Below are 19,587 nucleotides of genomic sequence, written 5' to 3' on the forward strand. Positions count from 1 at the left end.
AAACAGGAAATTACAGGAGAAAGATGAACAGTTCTTGGCATCACGCTACATCTCTGCTGATTGCATGAGTTGTAGTTTCCTCTTTTGCCAACCTGACCTCCAGTCATACCTTCCAGGCATGTGAATCACACTTTGGCGGGAACAGAGGAATGGAAAACAAAAAGACAGCATGCCTTGTTGAACACAAGAGGGCACCCTAACCCTACTACAAGAATTAGCACAGTATGTAGGCTAGAATTGCAGCAGAGGTCATTCCTTTAAGATACCTTAATTATCCTGCTGCTGATGACTTTAACCTTTATTTTCTCCTGTCAGTTAACAAAATAACTGAACATGAAACTCAAAGGATCCTTGAGGGATATCTGAGAGGCTTCAGCTATAGATAGTAATGAGGACAAATAGACAAAAGCAAGATTATTAAAATTAGTCAACCTTTATTTAATCAGGGAAGTATCATTGACAGCAGGGCTTGGTTTGGTTTTTCAGGGAAACCCTGTTCACACTCACACACTTAGAGACATTCATGTTCTTTAACTGGCGGTATGAGAAATGTCAAAGATGACTATATGTCTTGTATGGAGATATGCTAGTACATTTGAAATGTCATTTGTAAGTTGCCATATTATACAAAAATCATAATAGACGCATGCTCATTAAGTTTGCATGTCATGGGTGACAACATACTAATAATGCAAACCATTCAGTCACTAATGGAGGTCAGAAAATATCTGTCAGTTATTGGCAGCGACTCTATTTATCTCTAAGGAATTAAAAAAGAAACTCTTTTCTCAGGACTGGAATAAATGAATCTGATGTGATTTTTTTTCACGAATGTGGTGACTAAACAAACTTCTGGCAACTTCTCCTGCATTGCATCATGTTTACTCACCATTACAAAGTTATAATTCCCTCTGCTGCCGGGAAAAGATGCTTAGGTTAGTATCTGCATGTAATTTACCCTCCAAAAAATTTCCATAGATTATTTAAATCAGTTTTTTTTTCGTTTTGGAGGCAGTATAGGTCTGCTAATTCCTTGTGTCAAGATCTGTCTTGAGTTCTCTGGCAGCTTGGAGAGACGTTATTATATAGAGGGGGAAGACTCGTCTCAAATTTCACTCCAAGCAGACCGCGTTCCTCCTCTAATCACAGGGCTTTGACTTCATCCAGCTTTCAGACGCTCGCGTGGAGCAGCGCGTTCCCCGGGGAGGCGGTGAAGAAAATCACCTTATGGTGATGTTACCTGTATCCGTTAGCTTACTTTTTAAAAACAGCAAATTGTATTTAGTTGACTATGGAAAGTTTTTTTTTTTCCAAACTAAAGTTGTTGGCTGACGCGCGCTCCTGCAACTTCAGGACCACCGGCTGTCCGGTGCTGTGTGAGGATCTATGTGTGCGCGATAAATGACTTATTTAAAGAGGCTGAAGTGGAATGCACTCGACCAGGGATATGAACCATGGTAAGACTCTTTTCCTGCTGCAGCTTCTCCCTCAGCCGTACACACTGAAAAGTCTGAAACTCTGAAAAGTTAGTGCTGAGCAGGCAGATCCTGGACCTGTGGATGCTTGTTGTGTGACTGCGTAAAAGTTGAAGGTTATGTGCTGTTGTGTGCTGAGTATTTATAAATGCATCTATTTCTAACATCTAACTATACTTTGTTATATAAATACAAAGTTTGTTTTTCATATTTTTGGCCACATATCAAGATTTCATATCAAGGGACAACATAACCAGGTTAGCTCATTTGACTCCACCAGAGAATATTCATGGTTATTTTTTATCATCACAGGGTGCAATCTTATAACTGCTAATCTTGGAGCTTGGTTGGACACAGACAATGCAACTATTAATCAATCCTGATGTATACTATTGTTTTAATCTCAACTAAAACCAAAGTTTTATTGATTTTGCAGGAAGCCCCTAAGCGCCTTCTTGTGGACCCCATCAAATCCAAACATACAGCACATTCAAACTGTTGACAGGATCAGTTAACACTGTATCCTGGCTACTTAAACGGGAATGGATGAAGCTGTTTATATAGTGGAGTGGTGATTTAGAAAAAGGACATACCACATTAGGACAATAAACTTTGTATAAGGGCTGAAAGGATCAGATGACGAGTCAGTCAATCAACAGCTTAATTGTTTAATTTTCAAGAAAAAATGCCAAACATATCCTGGTTGCAGCTCCTAACGTGATGATTTTTGCTGTTTTTTCATTCTATGACTTAAATTGAATGTGTTTTGGTCCGTTGGTCAGACAAAATAAGCAGTCTGAAGACCGTGAGCTCTGGGAAATAGTGTTTGAAATCTTTCACTATTTTCTGACATTTTACAGACCAAACGACTAATAATTGAGATAATGAAAATAATCGTTAGTTGCAGCTATACTCTGTCTATCAATCAGTCTATTCCTGGAGTTTAGACATCTAAAATGTAAAATAGAATTAGATGGAACAACAACAACTGTGGAATGAAAGGAAATGCACATACCCTGTGAATCTATTCTAATCTATCTCACTATTATAATGATACAATATGTATCAAAAATCACTTTGTTGCCTGATATTTGCATTCTGCCAGTTTGTTTGTAAAGGGTTGAACTTTTAATGTCGCTTGGTTGGCGAGTGAAAGCAGTGTTTTCCTATCTTGTGACTGGTAATCATCCGTCTTTCAAGCAGTCCCTATAGTTTCACGTTTCAAATTGGTTCCATATGCAGAGCCGACAGGCTTCTGGTTTGAACTGCCACATGGAAACCAAGAGGGAAACTCTTTGCCCATTCTTTTCTTCTCTTCTTTTCTCTTCTCTTCTCTTTCACAGTGTACTTTTGTCCTTCCTGAATGGGTGTAGTGTAAATATAAATCATGTGACTAAGTTGATTTAGGTTGTTGCTGTGCATTCAGTGAAGGTGACAGATGAACCCAAAAGGAGATGTTTGGGAGTTAAAGTGCTGTGCTGGTGCTTACTTTACTGGTGCTTTTTCCATTCAGTTTCTAACATGTGGAAGAAAAATAATAGTCCAGTCCTCTTCAGATCTCAGCTCTAACTACCGCTTTTCTTTTCTTCAGTGACAGGCCGGGGCCCACATTGGAATTCAGTGCTGGGCACACAAAACCCTCCAGAGCCACAGTATAGTCAGTCTTTGTATGTTAAACACCAGGAACTGCTGCGCTGCTGCAGCTCATTGTGTTCTCAGCTGTGCTTTCCTGTTCCTTTGCTCCACGTCAATGTGTGTGTGTATCTGTGTGTACGCGTGTATGTGTGTGTGTGTGTGAGAGAGAGAGAGAGAGAGAGAGAGAGAGAGCGCAAAAGAAAAATAGAGAGTAGACATGCTGGAACTGATTGGAGTGATTGAGTCTATATCAGGTGAGCGAGTCCACACACACTCCCTTGAATGTTGAAAATGAGAGGAGTGTGATATGGAATTAGGGTGTAAGTTTGGTTTTAACTTCAGTAGGGATATTTTTGGACTTGTACTTGCTCTCTATCACGCTTTTCACTTTCATAGGCACATGTGCGCACACACATACACACATAAAGATTCTGGCTCTGCAAAATGTATACTTAACTGACTATGCAATTGTGGACTTGCTTGAAACTGGAGTTGTATCATGTTTTTCCTCTGATTTTTACATTTTATTTTATTAATAGACTACTTAACTATAAATCTGACACCAAAATTAATATTTAAAAATCATAGACTGTCACAATCAATGTTACAATAAAGTAAATGTATAGAAACCTGTATGTAATATGCTGCTCTGTAACTCACTGCTGTAAGGTTTTCAAACCTCACCTGAGATTCTATCCTTCTTTCAGTTTGTGGATTCAGGCGACACAACTCAGTAGTTTCATAACAGAGCCACAGTGATGCTCAAACCTCTCTTTAAACTCCCCCAAAAACTTCTGTTTGTATTATTTTTCATTCAACTCCTACACTTATGGCTAGATCTTTCACTCTGACATCAGAGCTCACCTGAGAGGCTGCTCTTTCACTCTATTATAATAGCAGTCTTTTCTGCAGAAAACACACAAACCTGGCAAATCTGCAGAGATCTTACTGTTAACATTATGTGAGTTAAAGCGGCTAGATTGTTTGAGATTGGTAAAAATATTTGTAGGGACATGTCACTAATAGCCAAATCTACGCCCATGTTTGGAGCTGTGCACACACACACACACACACACACACACACACGTTTAGAGCAGCTATTCTGTCATTAATTATGGATATTATATGTGCAAAAGTAAACATACCTGCATTAGTTCCAGTTGAATAAACCAAGCACTTTTAAATTACAGGAAATGTCAGCCTTATTATGAACCCAGGTTTCTGGCTATAATTAATGATTTTGCCTGAGGCAGTTGAGTTGTGCATTTGTTGCTCTGTTGCATTATGAATGACCCATGAAATCTCAGCTTCCGTCACCTATAAATGTGCGCCGTCTTGCCAAATGACTGGAGGGGAAACCAAAGCAGATGCACCTCAAAACCATGCCCCTCATACTCAGTTGTTAATGACTTGGATGGCAAGTATCTTCAGTATCTTAATTGGTAGCCGTATTGTTGTCAGTTGCTGTTTTGCAGTCTGATGAGATAAGCGGAGGAGGTAGATTGAAACAGTTGATGACAAGACTTCATCTGCTGTGGGAAAATCAGTTACAAGTGAAAGGCACAGCATTGCTTTTTGCCACTATACAGCTACACTAGAAAAGATGGCACAAAAACCTGAAATTGGTGCATTTAAGCTCAAACTCAGACTCCAACTTCAGGAGAATGTCTAAAAGGCCTTTTTCACAACAGACAACTTGACTTGTCATAGCAGGAAAAGCGCAGGTGTAACTAATGGCTCCAACAATGGCTCAATTCCAGTAATTTTCCCAATAAGTCATGACAGTGAACAAGCATACACAGTACAAGGGCCCTAAAGCTGTCTGACCTAAATGGATTGCTGTCATTATAATTAATGTTATAATTACACCTTTGCTTTTCCTGCAATGAAATGTCAATTTGTCTGCTGTGAGTCTTGTCTGTACAGTAACATTTGCCTTGTCAAATACCTTGCTGCAGCTATCACCTAAGACCTCATTTCCACCTGCTATTAACATGTGATCAGCGTCTGGATGTCTTATCTGAATAAGGAAAAACACATGATAGTGCAAGGTGTAAATATGTGTAGAATGCATTGCTATCAGAATGATTTTGTACTGGCCAGACCACATGTTGAGATTGTTATTACTGACCATATCTCAACAAGTTTTAAAGGTAATCTGTACAGTGTTGTAAGGTCACCTACCTCCACCTCTTGCTATTATATCAAGCTGCCCAGCAAAAAGCTACAAGGTCGTAGCTTCTTCAATATAGGAGGAATAAGTGGAGTCCATCCACTACAAAAACATCACCTCAGGAGACGCTGTACTGCTGCAGAGTGCAAAATGAGGGTCATGTTATCGATGGAGGTTGCAGAGTTGCCAGTAGTGTGAGCAAGGTTCTCCACCATTTCACTACTCCACTCTGGCGAAAATATTGGCTAGTTTACAACCCATTGGATCGTCTGACTGTTTGTGTGTGTTGCCCCATTGGCCTTGGTGAGCACAGTGTTATCACAACCAATAGAATGGAATGCATGAACTATAAAAATAAACTCCAAGTTGTCATAAACCCTAGTTTTCCTTTTGTGTGGCTACCAAAAATTCACTTTTCTGACCTGAGATTTTCCTTTGAGCTGAGATGAACCATGTTTGATAAGGAGTCTGCCAGCTCTGCCTTCCAAATTTACATACCAGATCACAATGCAGGTAGAATTGAGATAACGGGAATGCTTATTACCACTAGATGTAAATGCATATCAGATGTCATTACCCAAACAACACACCCACATATTGATTGTATGTTATATGAGATATAAATGGTGTCAGAGGCTCCTGAAATACCTACTATGTATCTTACTGGCCACATTTATAGTGTGTCAGAGCATTCTGCTCTTCAGTGTCATGATTGCTATACCAACAAATAACCAGAAAAAGCAGTATGCACTCTATGAGACAGGTTAGTCAGGGTTTTATAATGCTATTCTAAAAAAGGAGTTAGAATGTTATTAGAAGCTGAATGTCTATTGTTCATTTAGCCAATTTAAAATGAGAATTATTGTTATCAAGCCAGGAAAAATACTGCCTACTCCCAATGATTAACTTGGTTGACTCACTAGGGCGTTTCATTAAGTGAATATAGGCCCTGTGGAAGCCCATATCCTGCTGGCCTTAAGGTTTATTTGACATGTTTACAATATACAGAAGCAAATAAACAAGTAACAGAGCGAATAGAAGATGCCTAGAAAACACATTTACAAAAGCAGCAGCCAATGGGAAGACGCAAACACAGGCTGAGGCTGCTGTGTCTTGCTACCACTCATGTTTGTGTGAATGAGTTTCTGCTGTCTGAGGCTTTGTGGTATTGGCTTTGTATAGTAATGAAGACCAACTGGACAGAGAACAATAGGGTGGATTTCAGTGCAGTGAAAGTTACTTCAGAGGCGCTTTGCCTCCCACTCAATCTGCTGCGCGTACAACTCAGAGAGGGATACTGTCCATCTGCTGCTCTTCTCAGTGTGGAGGTGGCTTTTGTATCATTGAACTTTCATAATGTGCAGTATTGCTGTTTGAGTAAATGAAGTAGTGGGTGGTGAAAGAGAAAGAGGTAAGAAGAAGGTAGAGAGGGGGTGTTAACAGAGAATAAACAAAATGACACATAAAGGATGGAATAAGTATGGTAACCCAGCGGTGTTTATAGTCAGCAGAGGTCTTTATAGTGGACATGTTATAACAGCTCAGTGCTAAAAGCCATTTACCTCATGATGCCTGATGAGTTTGCACCAGCTGTGTCTCCCTGTCCCCTCAGAGCATTTAGACAAGGAGAGAGAGCCTTGTAAAAAACACACTGCTGAGCAAGAATGTCACTGTCTTTCTCTCTTTTTCTATCTATTCTTCTTCCTCTCAGACACAAAGAGATAGAGCACTTGCTGTGTGTCTGTGTGTGTGTGTGTGTGTGTGTGCATGCGTGCAAATGTGTTTGCGTGTGTATGTGCAGCTTGTTTGTAAAATGAAACAACTAGTTTGGTCTGTATGTCGTAAAAATGACATCTGTAAAGGTTGTATTTGCAGCTGGCTGTGTGGCAGTGAAATCCCTACAAAGTCAAAAAAGGAGGACAGAGTAAAGTAACAAGAAGCAAAGCCAAGGAAGAGAGGAAATTGTGAAGAGATGAGATGGAGGAAAAAAAAGGAAGTGATGCAGAGGACAAGGAGGGAAGAAGTCTTGGACGAAAGAAAAAAAAGGAGAAAAAAAGAACCAGACAAGCAATGGTCCCCTGGTAAACAATGGTAATCTCTAAATAAAAATGGATTCATGCTCTAAAACACATGCTGAATACATTTTAAAACTCTGGAAAGACATGACAACCTCATTTTTCTTCTATATCAAATAGTACATCCCTTTATAGGCTGTTGCTCTTCATCAAGTAACAGAAATTTCAATATTCAATTATTTGATTTCACTATGGCTCCCCTGGTTTTGCATTAATCCAGTGGAATACTATTAGTTATCCACCTATGTAGCTGGAGGCCTTATTTCAATACAACAAATCAAATCTTGCATAAAGCAATAACATTAGACATTAAACAGCATGTAAACATACCTGAAAATGTCACTTCAGACCCGTTAGATGCTGGTTTGGTTGTTGTTCTTCAATATACCTGGTAGTGACACGCTGTCTGCCCATGACTTGTAGCAACAGCAGTTTGTTTACTTTGTCTCTTGCTTCTACAGTGTAACACTGGCACTCTGGCAGCCTACCAGCTACTGTCAATCAAACACAGACACCAACACGCCCATCCAGCTGGCTGAGAAATAAACTCAATTTTTCTTAATAATTCAAAACTTAATAATACATTTACAAAACATGTTGACGTTATTTTTGACAGCAAAGAGGGATGATTAAATATGATTTCAGTTGGACTAAAAGGTTTATTTGTCTTATTTAGACATAATTAATGACTGAAGAATGGGATCAATACAAAAAAGGAGGATGTTTGTTTAATCCTTGTGTCTACGGATCCAAACTTCTCAGCTATGCGCTGAGCCTGGAGACTAAATGGCAGACTGTATTTTGCTCAAGGACTAAACAAGGACCAAACTATATTTGGCGTATGGAATTTGCATAAATGGTTGCATAAATGGCTTTTCCCACAAAATCATCTGGTTGAAAGTGGCATACACAAGCAGTGACCCACATGTCATAGGAGGCTACTTTGTGGAGGCTGTGGGGCAGACTGGTGGTTGTGCTTGGATCAGCCGAGCAAATCTGGGAACTGAAAATGTGGTTATCCGAGACATCCGAACCTTCCTCCACCGCCATGACATTGACAACAGGTCTGTTGATCAGAGCTACATCGCTAGAAGCACTACTTCAAATCAAAGAATCGAGACTTGGTGGGAGATCCTGCACTGGATACACTAGGCCTGTTTGTTGGTGACTACCTGGACAAATCTCTTGTGCAGCTGAATTTTCGGAACATTATTCAGGTGAGGTTGAAGAGACCCTGTGGCTTCAGTTACTACCGTATATGAACTATCCCCACTTTATAGCATTTTTTCATAAAATGCTTCTGGGAAGTTTTGTTTTTTAAGTGACCATTTTTAAAAACATATTATGGCAGTATCTTAATTATCTTTACATCTTCATCTTGAGGGAAGGGACATTCTAACATTTCACCTTATTACATGATATTTTAGCCTCTATAATGGGCTTTAGTTTGACACACATTGTATGCACTGAGTAAGGCCACATTGTGGTAGAAACATTTGCAGTCACTAGTCAATAAAAACATAATCTCATTAAAACTGAAACTCATTAATATCTATATGATTAGTTTCTTAACCTTTCTCCGTTTCTTCATTTTAGGAAGACCTGGATAAGATCAAGACAGTGTGGAACACCCACCGCCTCCAGCCAACAAAGAATTACAATGTACCTAGTGGCATCCCTCATGTGATGTATATTGTGCCACACCTGTGGAGTTCTGAGGATTTTGTCTTTCCACACAACAACCTCTGTGCATGCAAGTTCTTTCAACCATCCCTTGCAACGAAGACGTTTTTGACCTTTGTAATATGATCATGTAAGAGTCAGGTCTTACTTTCCCCACAAACATACCACAAGCTCAAGAGTTTTAATTGACGATTCAGGAGGCCCTTAGCTCCCTTATCTTTAACTGACCTGCCTGAGAAATCCGCATACATCATTACCTTTGTCCAGTTGTGTGAGTCATTGAAGTTCATTTAACTTGTTCCACAAATAGGCCTTCTTAACCTATTACACTTGAGTTTATTAATTATACTTTGCTTGCTTACTGTTGCTGTTGGCACTTTTCTCATATAGAAGCAATGTGCATCTCGTTAATCAATGATACAGTGTCAATATCTTATCATACATTGAGTTAACGTATGTCTATCTGGCAGCATATTTGTGTTTAAATTCATTACAGCCAAAGCTTCTTTCTACTAAAAAGACATGGACATTGGACCTCAATGTTCTTGTGGTGAATCATTTCTATACAAAATTAGGTATTTATTCGATGTCTTGATGTCCATTTTTAGTACATTCCAATTCATTAATAAGCATATATCACTGCTGTTAAATCTAGGTACCTTAGTGGTACAGCATTCCCCATGTGTTGTCAGTGGCTTCATGGATGTAAAGCATTGAATGAGTCTACAATAAAATGGAGTAATTCTTTTGTTAAAGTTTTGGTTTTATTTGCATTTATGTTTGCTAGGATTTAGGCTGCATGTAACAATTTGACCAAAACTCTGTTTAAAATATGCCAGCAACTACATTGTCAGTCTGCAATGAATGCGATAAATAGACACGACACAATACTCAATACACAATACTGTACTGTTTATTCAAACAACTAGTGAACATGAGGGCAGAATAGCATTCTGTACAAAGCGAAATTACAAAATATTCAAATGCATTTCTTGTTGAATAAGATGTTCCCAACTTTTCATTATAGTAGGCACATCATTAAGCAGATCCAAACTTAATGAAACTAAATGCCTACTTACCAACATTTCAGTAAGAGTCTGTTATTGGTGCTTTAAACAGTGATGCAGATAAACCTTAACAAAATAATTTTCATACTGATATGCACATCAAGTGGATCAGAGCTGAAAGTAAAGTTATTACATATCAAATTTCCATCTTAGAGTCTGATATACCTAAAGTGAATTTGGTAATTTAAACTGTAATGCAGATAAACTTTTAAAAATTTCATCACCAATAAACATTTTATAAACCCTAATAATAATGGAAATATGGAACACTGGAAAGAATAAAGGCACTAGTCTGTTGTGTGGGTCCCTATAAACTGGCAGATCATAATTCACTCAACTTTAAATTTCTGATACTGGTTGACCATCAAAATTAAAGTAGCAATTGTGTGCATATAATCTTGAGTCCGCCTTAGGTTGCTTGAAGGATTTAGATGATGTCCTTTAACCAGACTGAGTTTCTTAGAAAAAGATCAAAGTCATTACAGAGTTCTGGGTAGTTCTGATAGTTGACAGGTAACATCAGATAGCACCCACATGTATGCGCCTGAGGTCGACACTGGAATGTGAAAGTTGCTATGAATTGAACTGTGATGTGGAGTTCAAACAGGATATCTGCCCCTGTGCAGAACCAGAGGAAAGCCTTCAGCTTGGTTCACTAACGTACCTCCTCAAATGTCTTGCCACAGTGCTTTTAGGGGTTGTCTTCTCTTCTAGGAATTTCAGAAGTTCTCTAACACGCTTTGGAGTTGGGACTCATTCTTCCATTATCCCAACAAGTTTTTGTGGATACAAAGTATCTGTCAAGGTTTTCAAGATGGGCTTCCAGTATTCAATGACAAATTTTTGGTGTCTGGATTAGGCTCTTCTGACCTAACTGTGACACTAGTCCAGCAATGTTGTCTTCAGTGGCAAGTTGGTGGCAGTCATGTGCCTCTAACACATTCAGTAGGTCATCTTTCTCAACAGACTCAAATGACTTCAATGCAAGCTTAAGAATGTTCCTCTCTTCTTTTGAGACATACTGCAAGAAGCTCTCTGTCACACTGTTGTAATTTGTTCCATACAGGGTTTCTTCCAAGAACGGAAGTGGGAGAAGCAGTGGAAAGTATCTGACAATTGTCCGACCTGTCACAAGGATCCTAGCATTTGCTTGCCATTCCTCAGCTTGGTATTCATGCCTAAGGTATGGTGTCTTTATGTTGGTACCCTATGTGCATTTGCTGTAGAATTCTCCCCAGAGTTCTGACAGGCAGTCACACGGTACACCTGAGCCTTCACCTTCTTTTGATGTACACATCTTTGTTCATCATATGTATGTCAATAAAGGCTGCTAGAAGGTCAGCAAGGCAGTTACCCCTACACACCACAATAGTGACCTTTGGCTTTAATCCTTCCCAAGGCAAAGTATCATCTAATTCAACAGAATCACTAAATGACGCACCCTCAGTAACTTCACCATCAGTGTAGTTGTTACGGTGCATTTCTGCATCATGGGCTTCAGGCAAAGCATCTGTTACACCTGTACCTTGGTCTTCTTGCTCAATGCTAATAATCTCTGCTGTCATCTCTAAGATTCCTTGGTCTTGTTTTATTTCTCCCACATATATATTCCTCTTCTTCTTTATCTTTGTTGTCATTGACCACCTTCACATTTGATAGTTCTTGATGCAGTAGTTTATCAGTAGTTATGAATGTGGATTTAGGAGGTTTATCACATCTGGGTCTGGTTTTAAAGATCACTCAATCAAAGATCAGTCAATAATGACTTCTGGTTGTGATGCCTGACCTTGTTTGACATCCTATGAAATGTTTCCTATGACCTCTGAGGTTGTCACTTGAGGAGAATCATTAAAGTTATTTGTGTCTTGAACATTTCTCTTGGTGCAGAGGTACAATCCGAGTATTTTTACTTTACTTTTTTCCCCATACAGATCCTAAACTGTAAAATCTGGGCCAATCTTGTTTTGTGCAAAGTCACAGATTCTGTGAACATGGTCTGTCAGTTTCAGAGACTTGACGACACCATTAGGAGAAAAAAAGGACTCGGCCATTTCTTGGATGTCTCTGATTTTGTCTGCCTGTCCACACAGACTATTGCAACTATTGTCTTCTTAGCTGAAATCCATCCACCCAATTTCTTTGCATTTTTACTTCCTTTTAATTGATCCAAAGTCTTCAGTCTTTTAACTGCCTTGCTATCTGGAGCACAGCACTTTCCCTTTATTCTTCTAGTAGTTGACCTCGTCTAGATGCTACTGAATCTGACTGTTGTTGACAGCAGACGGCTACAGCTGCCAGTCAGTCTCCGTAGAGTGGGATGTATTTTGATAGATCTTCTGCAGACATCAGTGTAATTACTGACAAATCAATCTGCAAAATATAAACAAAAATGAAACATGTTAAAAGGACAATATGTAAATTGTCATGAGTGACAAACTGAGCAAAATATTTTTGCCAATCTAAACATTCTTACCTAATTGAGAAGCCAACACTTTTACTTTCCATTCAAGAAAGTTACATGGCAAGCCAAATGAATGAATAAAGGAAAACATGTATGTATCCACTGTGTGTGTGTGTGTGTTTGTGTGTGTGTGTGTGTATTTGATTTATGTATGTATGTATGTACTGTATAAGTGTCCGATATGTGCTGAGCAGCTAGTATGAAATCAGGTCCGGGTAAATACAGTAGTGCTTGCAGCACACAGTCTCTCTCACCGTGAAGTTTGTTGCCCACTTCTTGTTGATAGCCATACAGACCCCACCCCCAATTGATTTCCATGTTTTCCTTGCATCTCTGTCAAAGCGTATGATGTTAAAACCATCCAGATGAAAGTCTGCTACATCCTCAGAGAGCCATGTGTCTGTGAAACAGGAAAGACTGGCTTGCCGGTAGTCTGAGTCAGACCTCATGAGTGTGGAAGTCTTGTTCCATAGTGATCGGACATTTGACAGGGTGATGGCAGATAAAGGTAGTTGGCTGCTTCTTCTCAGTCTGTTCCATATCCTTCCTCTAGACCCCCTTTTCCTTTCAATTTACCTTCTCTGGTGTCTTCGAAGTAAATCCAGAAGTATCTGATGAGTGATGAGGGATACCTGCGATGGCTCCAGGTAAAAGTGGCTCAGCTCCAACAGGTAGTCCAGTGAGTAGGAGAGCTTACCTGAGTTGGCGGTAAATGGTTGTGTCAGTCCTGAGTAGAGTCTGTTTATGTGACTTAGTGGCAATCATGACCCCGAGGCACACTAGGTGGAAGAGTGTTGACGATAACATCTTGACAAAAACATAAAACATACAATAAAACGACAGAAAACATAGAATACAGCACACACACTGAGCCGTGTTGGGAGTCGCTCTGACAGAGTAATGCCCCCGCTAGAGTTGATTTGGTTTGCCTCAAACTACAAGAAAAGAGGAGTAGGTTAAAACTTAAGAACAACGGTGCATTTCCTTACGAAATCACATGGAGGTGTTGCTGTTAGTGTTGTTGTGTGTGCATCTGAATGCAATATCTCAGGAATGCCTTGAGGGAATTTCTTCAAGTTTGGCACAAACGTCCACTTGGACTCAAGGATGAACTGATTAGAATTTGGTGGTCAAAGGTCAAGGCCACTTTGACCTCACAACACATGTTTTTGGCCATAACTCAAGAATTCATACGTTAATTATGACAAAGTTTCACACAAATGTCTAATGGGATAAAATGATAAAGTGATGACATTTTATATCCAAAAGGTCAAAGGTCAGCTTCACTGTGACATCTTAATGTTCTGCAAAAACACCTTTCTGACCATTTTAACACTATAACTCAGGAACAGAAGGGGAGATTGGGACCATATCTCAGATTTGGTTGGATACTGAATTGATGACACTAATCTTGGGTGTCCAACTTGAAACTGTGGTGATTGAAGATGTTTGTGAAGCATCCACATTTTAGAATTTGTAGCTTCTTTGCAGCAACATCCATATCTGAAGCTTTGTCTACTGTCAGGGCTACAACATTGTGTTCAGTCAGTATCAGCTTTTTTGGCCAAGCATGTGAACACATACAAGGTAAATACACTTAATAGCTTTTAGTAAATTCCTTCAAAGTCTTCACTATAAATATTATGAGTTTGGACAGACATGGATGTAAACTGCAACTTGACTGGTGGATGGATACATACAGCCGCGAGGCAGTATTTCTAGTTATCCGTTTAATTTTGGCAAAACAGTAAGGGCGTGTGAATCGGCCACAGCCCCAATTTTAGCCTGTTTCTTGTGTGTCAGCAAATGATTTTGAAACGCAGCCTTGGTTATCTTTTGGCTCCCACTTCTCTCTGCAAATGTTCCTTCTCGTGCAGCACCTTCCTCTTTGGAGAATGGAATGTGCAATGGGGAACAGATTCGATCACGTGTGCACTCCCGTTGCAGCCATATGGAGTGAGGATTCTTGTGCCACAGAGTAATTACTTTCAGAGCTGTGATCTGATGTCTGTGCTCCGTTCTACACACAGAGATGAGGAACATTAAGCACTGCATCCTTTATTCCTTTGCCAAAGTCTGTTCATTCACAACAAAGCTTTTAACAAATTCATTTCAAGGTGAAGTAGGTTTGGCACCCTGAGCAAAAGGAGAGATTTTTTTGACTATCTGTGGTTCATATTTTATTAAGAAGTAGCTTTTAGAAAATGGGAAGCAGTGAAGGGCAGTGGAAAATGATTCAGATAGATTCTATTTTTTAGATATAGACATGATTTGATGTAACTAAGAAGTGTAGAAATAAACGAGAAGGACAAACCTTAATTTAATTACCACGTTAATCCTCCAGGGTGCGTGTGTGTGTGTGGGTGTGTGTTTACACTACTGGACAAATGTCTGCAGTACATGAGAACTGAACTTTATGACACAAGCACAATACTATATTATTCAATGTGTAATTTTCACTACATGTGTTCCATGTAAAGTGTCTATCATTAGTAAAGCTGCAGTGAGTCAGGGTGTTATGATGTGAGTCAGATATTTAGATGTATAACCGAGCTTGAGTCAAATTTTGTGTTGTGACTTGTTCTTGTATGAAAGGCAAAGGAACTGACATTGTAGGTTGTTATGGTCGTCGAGTCAGTTAAGAAGAGTTTTGGCTAACAGCTATGTTTCTATGTAAATTAGTGTAATAAAGCATGTAATTTGGTTCAAAAGAGCATTTGTAAGTGTCCAGTATCAGTAAAATGTTTGTGAAGTTTGAGATGGGAAGAACTCTGCAAAAGTTCAATAGTCTATTGGCTGCAGTCTCCTTGACTCTTTTCGTAAAGTGAATAAGATCAGAGGCTACATCAGCATCAATGCTTGTGACTAGCTATACACCATTAATTGGAGTGCGTTGCTGTTGAAATAGCTCGGGTCCAAGTTTAATTGCTGCCAACTGATGACAGCAAACGTAACAGCAAATTAATGCTTCTTTGAAAGGCTTTGTAAATAGTTCCAGATCCAGATCTCATAATTATAAGATAAAGATCTCATAATTACGCCTTGGACAGTTTTCTCATAAATGTGAGATACCGAGTAGTAATATTGTACAAGAATTCAGTCCACCCTTTCAAAATATTAAATGTAATTGCTTGATATCCAGATTATCAGGCTGAAATGCCATTTTGTTTTCACTTCATTATACATACTGTACACTGTATATCGGGTTCATTTGCCAGTCAATAACCAGTCAATAGTGGCTAACACATCTGTCTCATCAACGTAATTTTCAGTCAACATAGAACATTGTGATGAGCAATTAACATATTGCCATCAATGAATGAGAGGCAAATTGTAAAGTGCTACATAAATGTCTTGCAGCCACTTACTCAAGTGATCTTGGTTTCAGTCCTTGTCGTAGATTTCTAAAGGCACATTAAGTTATGTATCGCCTTTATCAATGTCCAATGGTGGCCATTAAGAAGGAGGACTGGAACTGTGATCTCATGTCAATGAACAGGGCATGAATCCAGACTGAAAGATGGGTTTTTACAAATAGAAATCTCAGCATTAAGTAACTAAGTATATTGATATATTTTGTGCGGTGCAGGAAAAACCTTGTTGCTTACTTGATATAAGTCGAGGTTGTTACAGACTGTGAGCTGTATAATGATGCGTGTCTGACTTCTCAGGCTGAACGCTCATGAACAATAATTGAATGACCTATTGTTCCTATTTATCTCATATGTATATTTGTTTAGACAAATATGCAAATTACAGATGCAAAAACATGCAGGATGTACACACACAGCCCGCAATGCACACACATAACTCCCTGATACAGACACACACCAGTTGGCAAGCTGATGGCCTGTCAGCAGAAGATTGCCAGATTGCCTGCTGTCACACTCCAGATACTCAACTGACATATGATGGCAGACAGGGCTCCACACACTCAACAAACACACACACACACACACACACACATATATACAGTTACAAGACGATGGATGACAGCTCACACCACACAAACAGGACACAAAAAGGTATTCTGGATTTCTTACTCATAATTCTGTCTGAAATATACAGTGTGTCCACAGTAGGTGTAGGGATACGAGACCATATGACATTGTGATATTATCATGCTCACCCACTGTAACCAAACTGTTGGAGCATAATGAGAAGCTGGTTAAAAGGTGTAGTGATGTGTGGCTGGCGAAGAACAGTCCTGAAATGGAGGGGTGCATTGAGTGAATGTTTGGACATTCCACACCTTTGCGAGGAAAGTTCAGTAGATTTGAGGAATGTAAGTGATCGAAACTTGATGTTCAACATACATCAAATGTGACAGTAAAACTTTTTCTTTAAAAATATTCTATGCAAAAGATGTAACCCCTGTCTCCAAAGAGCATACGAAACATTTAACCTTCCTCACAAAGTCAAATCCCCAACTGATTAAATCCATGTCTTAGTTTGACTTTGTAATTTGATCTGACGTATGCTATCAGAGGAGAAAGTTGCTGACAGCAGAGCAGGACAGAGGACTGCTCACATTTCACTGTACAGGAAGAGCGGTGTCAGTTTTCTTCTTCACAGAGACGGTCATCATTAGGCATACACTTATTCAGGACGGTATTGAAATACATAAATCAGTGTGCACTATACATGGAAATATCTGGAAGCATCTACATGGTAGAGTTTATACTGTAGGCTTGCCTATGCTTTGTGTGCTTGTCCACACGTGTAACTGCCTGCATGCATCATTTCCAGCTGTGTTAACATTCAGTCTTGTGTCACATTCAGTCTCCGGTCTGTCTGTTTGTTTGTGTGTGTGTGTGTGTGTGTGTGTGTGTCCGTGTTCACATTATATCAGTTCCTTTTACTTCAGCTATTCCACACATTACTGATGTATTCATCTGCCTCAGGCATGTTTGCCCTCAGGCTAGTACAATACATACAGCAACATTATTGCTTACACCCTTCTTTCGCCACGCTACCTTTAATATATTAATACCACATCTTCCTCTATTTTATAGCTGCAATTTCAAAAGAACTGTTGTGGGACCCAGCTGCAGAGACACTATGGGCTGAGTTTTCATGGCAGTGCATAAACAGGCACATGTTGGTATACATTCCTGACCTTGGAATGCATTATAGCTATCCTTTCTGTGCTGCACGTGTCGTGCAAAGGTGGACAGGAAGGTGCAAGAAAATGGCAGGTCCATGCAAATGAGACAGCAGGAGGCAGGGAGATGGAATTTTGATCATCTTTGATCTTGCATTAAATGATAAATGTCCTGTTTTTAAATGCAGTGTCACTGTATACTTTCATGACTCCATCAGTATGCTGAAACTAAAAGCTTGATGGAAATACACAGCAATTAGAGAATAATGCTGGAAAATGTAAATAAACAATCAATTCACCATCAGTAAATCCATGTAGATTTATGTTGAAAATACAAAGTTAATGTGATTCTAGCCACAGTGCCAGTAAAATGCCAACATTACACTATGGATCAGTGCTGAAACAGTTAAAGGACTAGCTCAATGTTTTGGGGAAATTGATATTAGTCTCATGTCGTGTGTAAAAGCTGGAGTGCGGGACTTTTGTCTCCCCCTTCTGGCAGTGAGAACAATTACAAAAACATTGTCGGCATGTGTTTACATCATAGGCTACGCTTTGGCCTACTCTGTCGCTACTGTTGCAGCTGTAAAACGGATAAACCGTTTTGAGCATCACACAGCCTCCGGAAAATGACTTGTTTCACTATCAAGATTTGATCCACACAGTCTGATTACATTTGGAAAGCCTATAAAAGCCGCACGATTAAATTATTTTATCCCCATTCAAGTTAGCAAAGAGCTAACCAGAAGTTAGCCAGCTCAGCCGGCGGGAGTCTCTGGTGCATATGCTCCGCCTATAGAGCATGCACAATATGCATTCATCTGGCCAGGAATGTCAAACCCAACATCAGATTAAAAACTGTATACTGTGAAATACAAAGAGATTTGGTGGACTGGAGACTGGTGGTGATAGGCTTAATCAGCATTGTCTGAACTCATTTATATGTAAAAGTTCTGCACTGCAGGTTTGAGTATGTAGCTGGATATGTGTTGGGATGTGTTGTTAAGCTTAACTTGGAGGATGTAGCTTGTTGACTTCAGAGGTGGGCTGGATACAATGAAGTCAGGGGTTGTTAAACCAACAAAGAAAACTTTAAACTGCAAATACTGTCTACTGCATTTCTAAACAACTTAACAAATAATGCCCTCATATGAATAGCTGAATGGTTATTGTGTCCATTGTAATAGTACGCCCACCCTTTCAGGCAGTTTAGTACACACTGAATTTTGATTGACAGCTTTCACACCAGCTCAAATGAACTGACCTAAACAGAAAGAACACAAGTTCATTTGAACTGCACCCTCACTGAAGCCTGTATGTTGTAGCTTGAGAGGCAAAACCCAGAGCATAAAGTCTACAAAAGGTAAAAGGCACTCACTATGATTCACAAATCCTACTGCTGTCAGCACAGTAATTGAAGATTACTGAACCAAGATGAGCCTAGATCAACATTTTTATCAACTCAGAGCTCCTCTAGCTGTTTCCCTCAGCTAACCCCTTCCTGACTCCACTTTCAAAAGCAAAACACAGACTTCAGACCGATCGATCCCCTCATCTCACTCTAGGAAAGAAAGCTAATAGGTTCATCTCAGTGTTCAATTAGTCTTTTAACTAACCAATTGTTTAGTCAGTTGATTAAAAAATGTATCAAGGACGCTTTATTTGATAATTGAGCATATCATTGAATCATTTATCAAGCAGAAAAATCTATCCAAACCATCCTTGTAAACTGAACATTAGTGATGTGAAGACATCACCTCGGGCTCTGGGAAACTGTGGTATCTCCCAAACAACTGGAAATAGACTGAACCGATTACTGTGTGATTAGTGTCAGCCCTGTGATAGGCTGTCCAGCATGTACCCCGCCTCTCACTCAATGTCAGCTGGGATGGACTCCTGCCCCCACTGCCCCCC

At 39.5% G+C, this 19,587-nt stretch overlaps 1 protein-coding gene and 1 long non-coding RNA gene across 3 annotated transcripts in view; both read left to right on the plus strand.

The window, feature by feature from the left end:
* Positions 1-1,105: 1,105 nt before the first annotated feature.
* The window catches only part of gask1a (golgi associated kinase 1A), a 63,723-nt gene continuing 45,241 nt past the window's right edge, over positions 1,106-19,587 (plus strand). The window contains exons 1-2 of one of the 2 annotated variants that reach the window (XM_042425212.1): positions 1,106-1,457; positions 11,175-11,291. In XM_042425212.1, the coding sequence (XP_042281146.1) occupies positions 1,455-1,457; positions 11,175-11,291 (120 nt within the window). In that variant the 5' untranslated portion in view covers positions 1,106-1,454. The remainder of the gene's footprint in view (positions 1,458-11,174; positions 11,292-19,587) is intronic. The other variant, XM_042425213.1, reaches the window with a different exon arrangement.
* LOC121906372 lies at positions 7,151-9,770 on the plus strand. Its single transcript, XR_006098612.1, has 3 exons — positions 7,151-7,374; positions 8,035-8,575; positions 8,955-9,770. It is a non-coding gene; the product is annotated as an uncharacterized LOC121906372 (long non-coding RNA).

The sequence above is a fragment of the Thunnus maccoyii genome, chromosome 10 (assembly GCF_910596095.1).
Source record: "Thunnus maccoyii chromosome 10, fThuMac1.1, whole genome shotgun sequence".
Lineage (NCBI taxonomy): Eukaryota > Metazoa > Chordata > Actinopteri > Scombriformes > Scombridae > Thunnus > Thunnus maccoyii.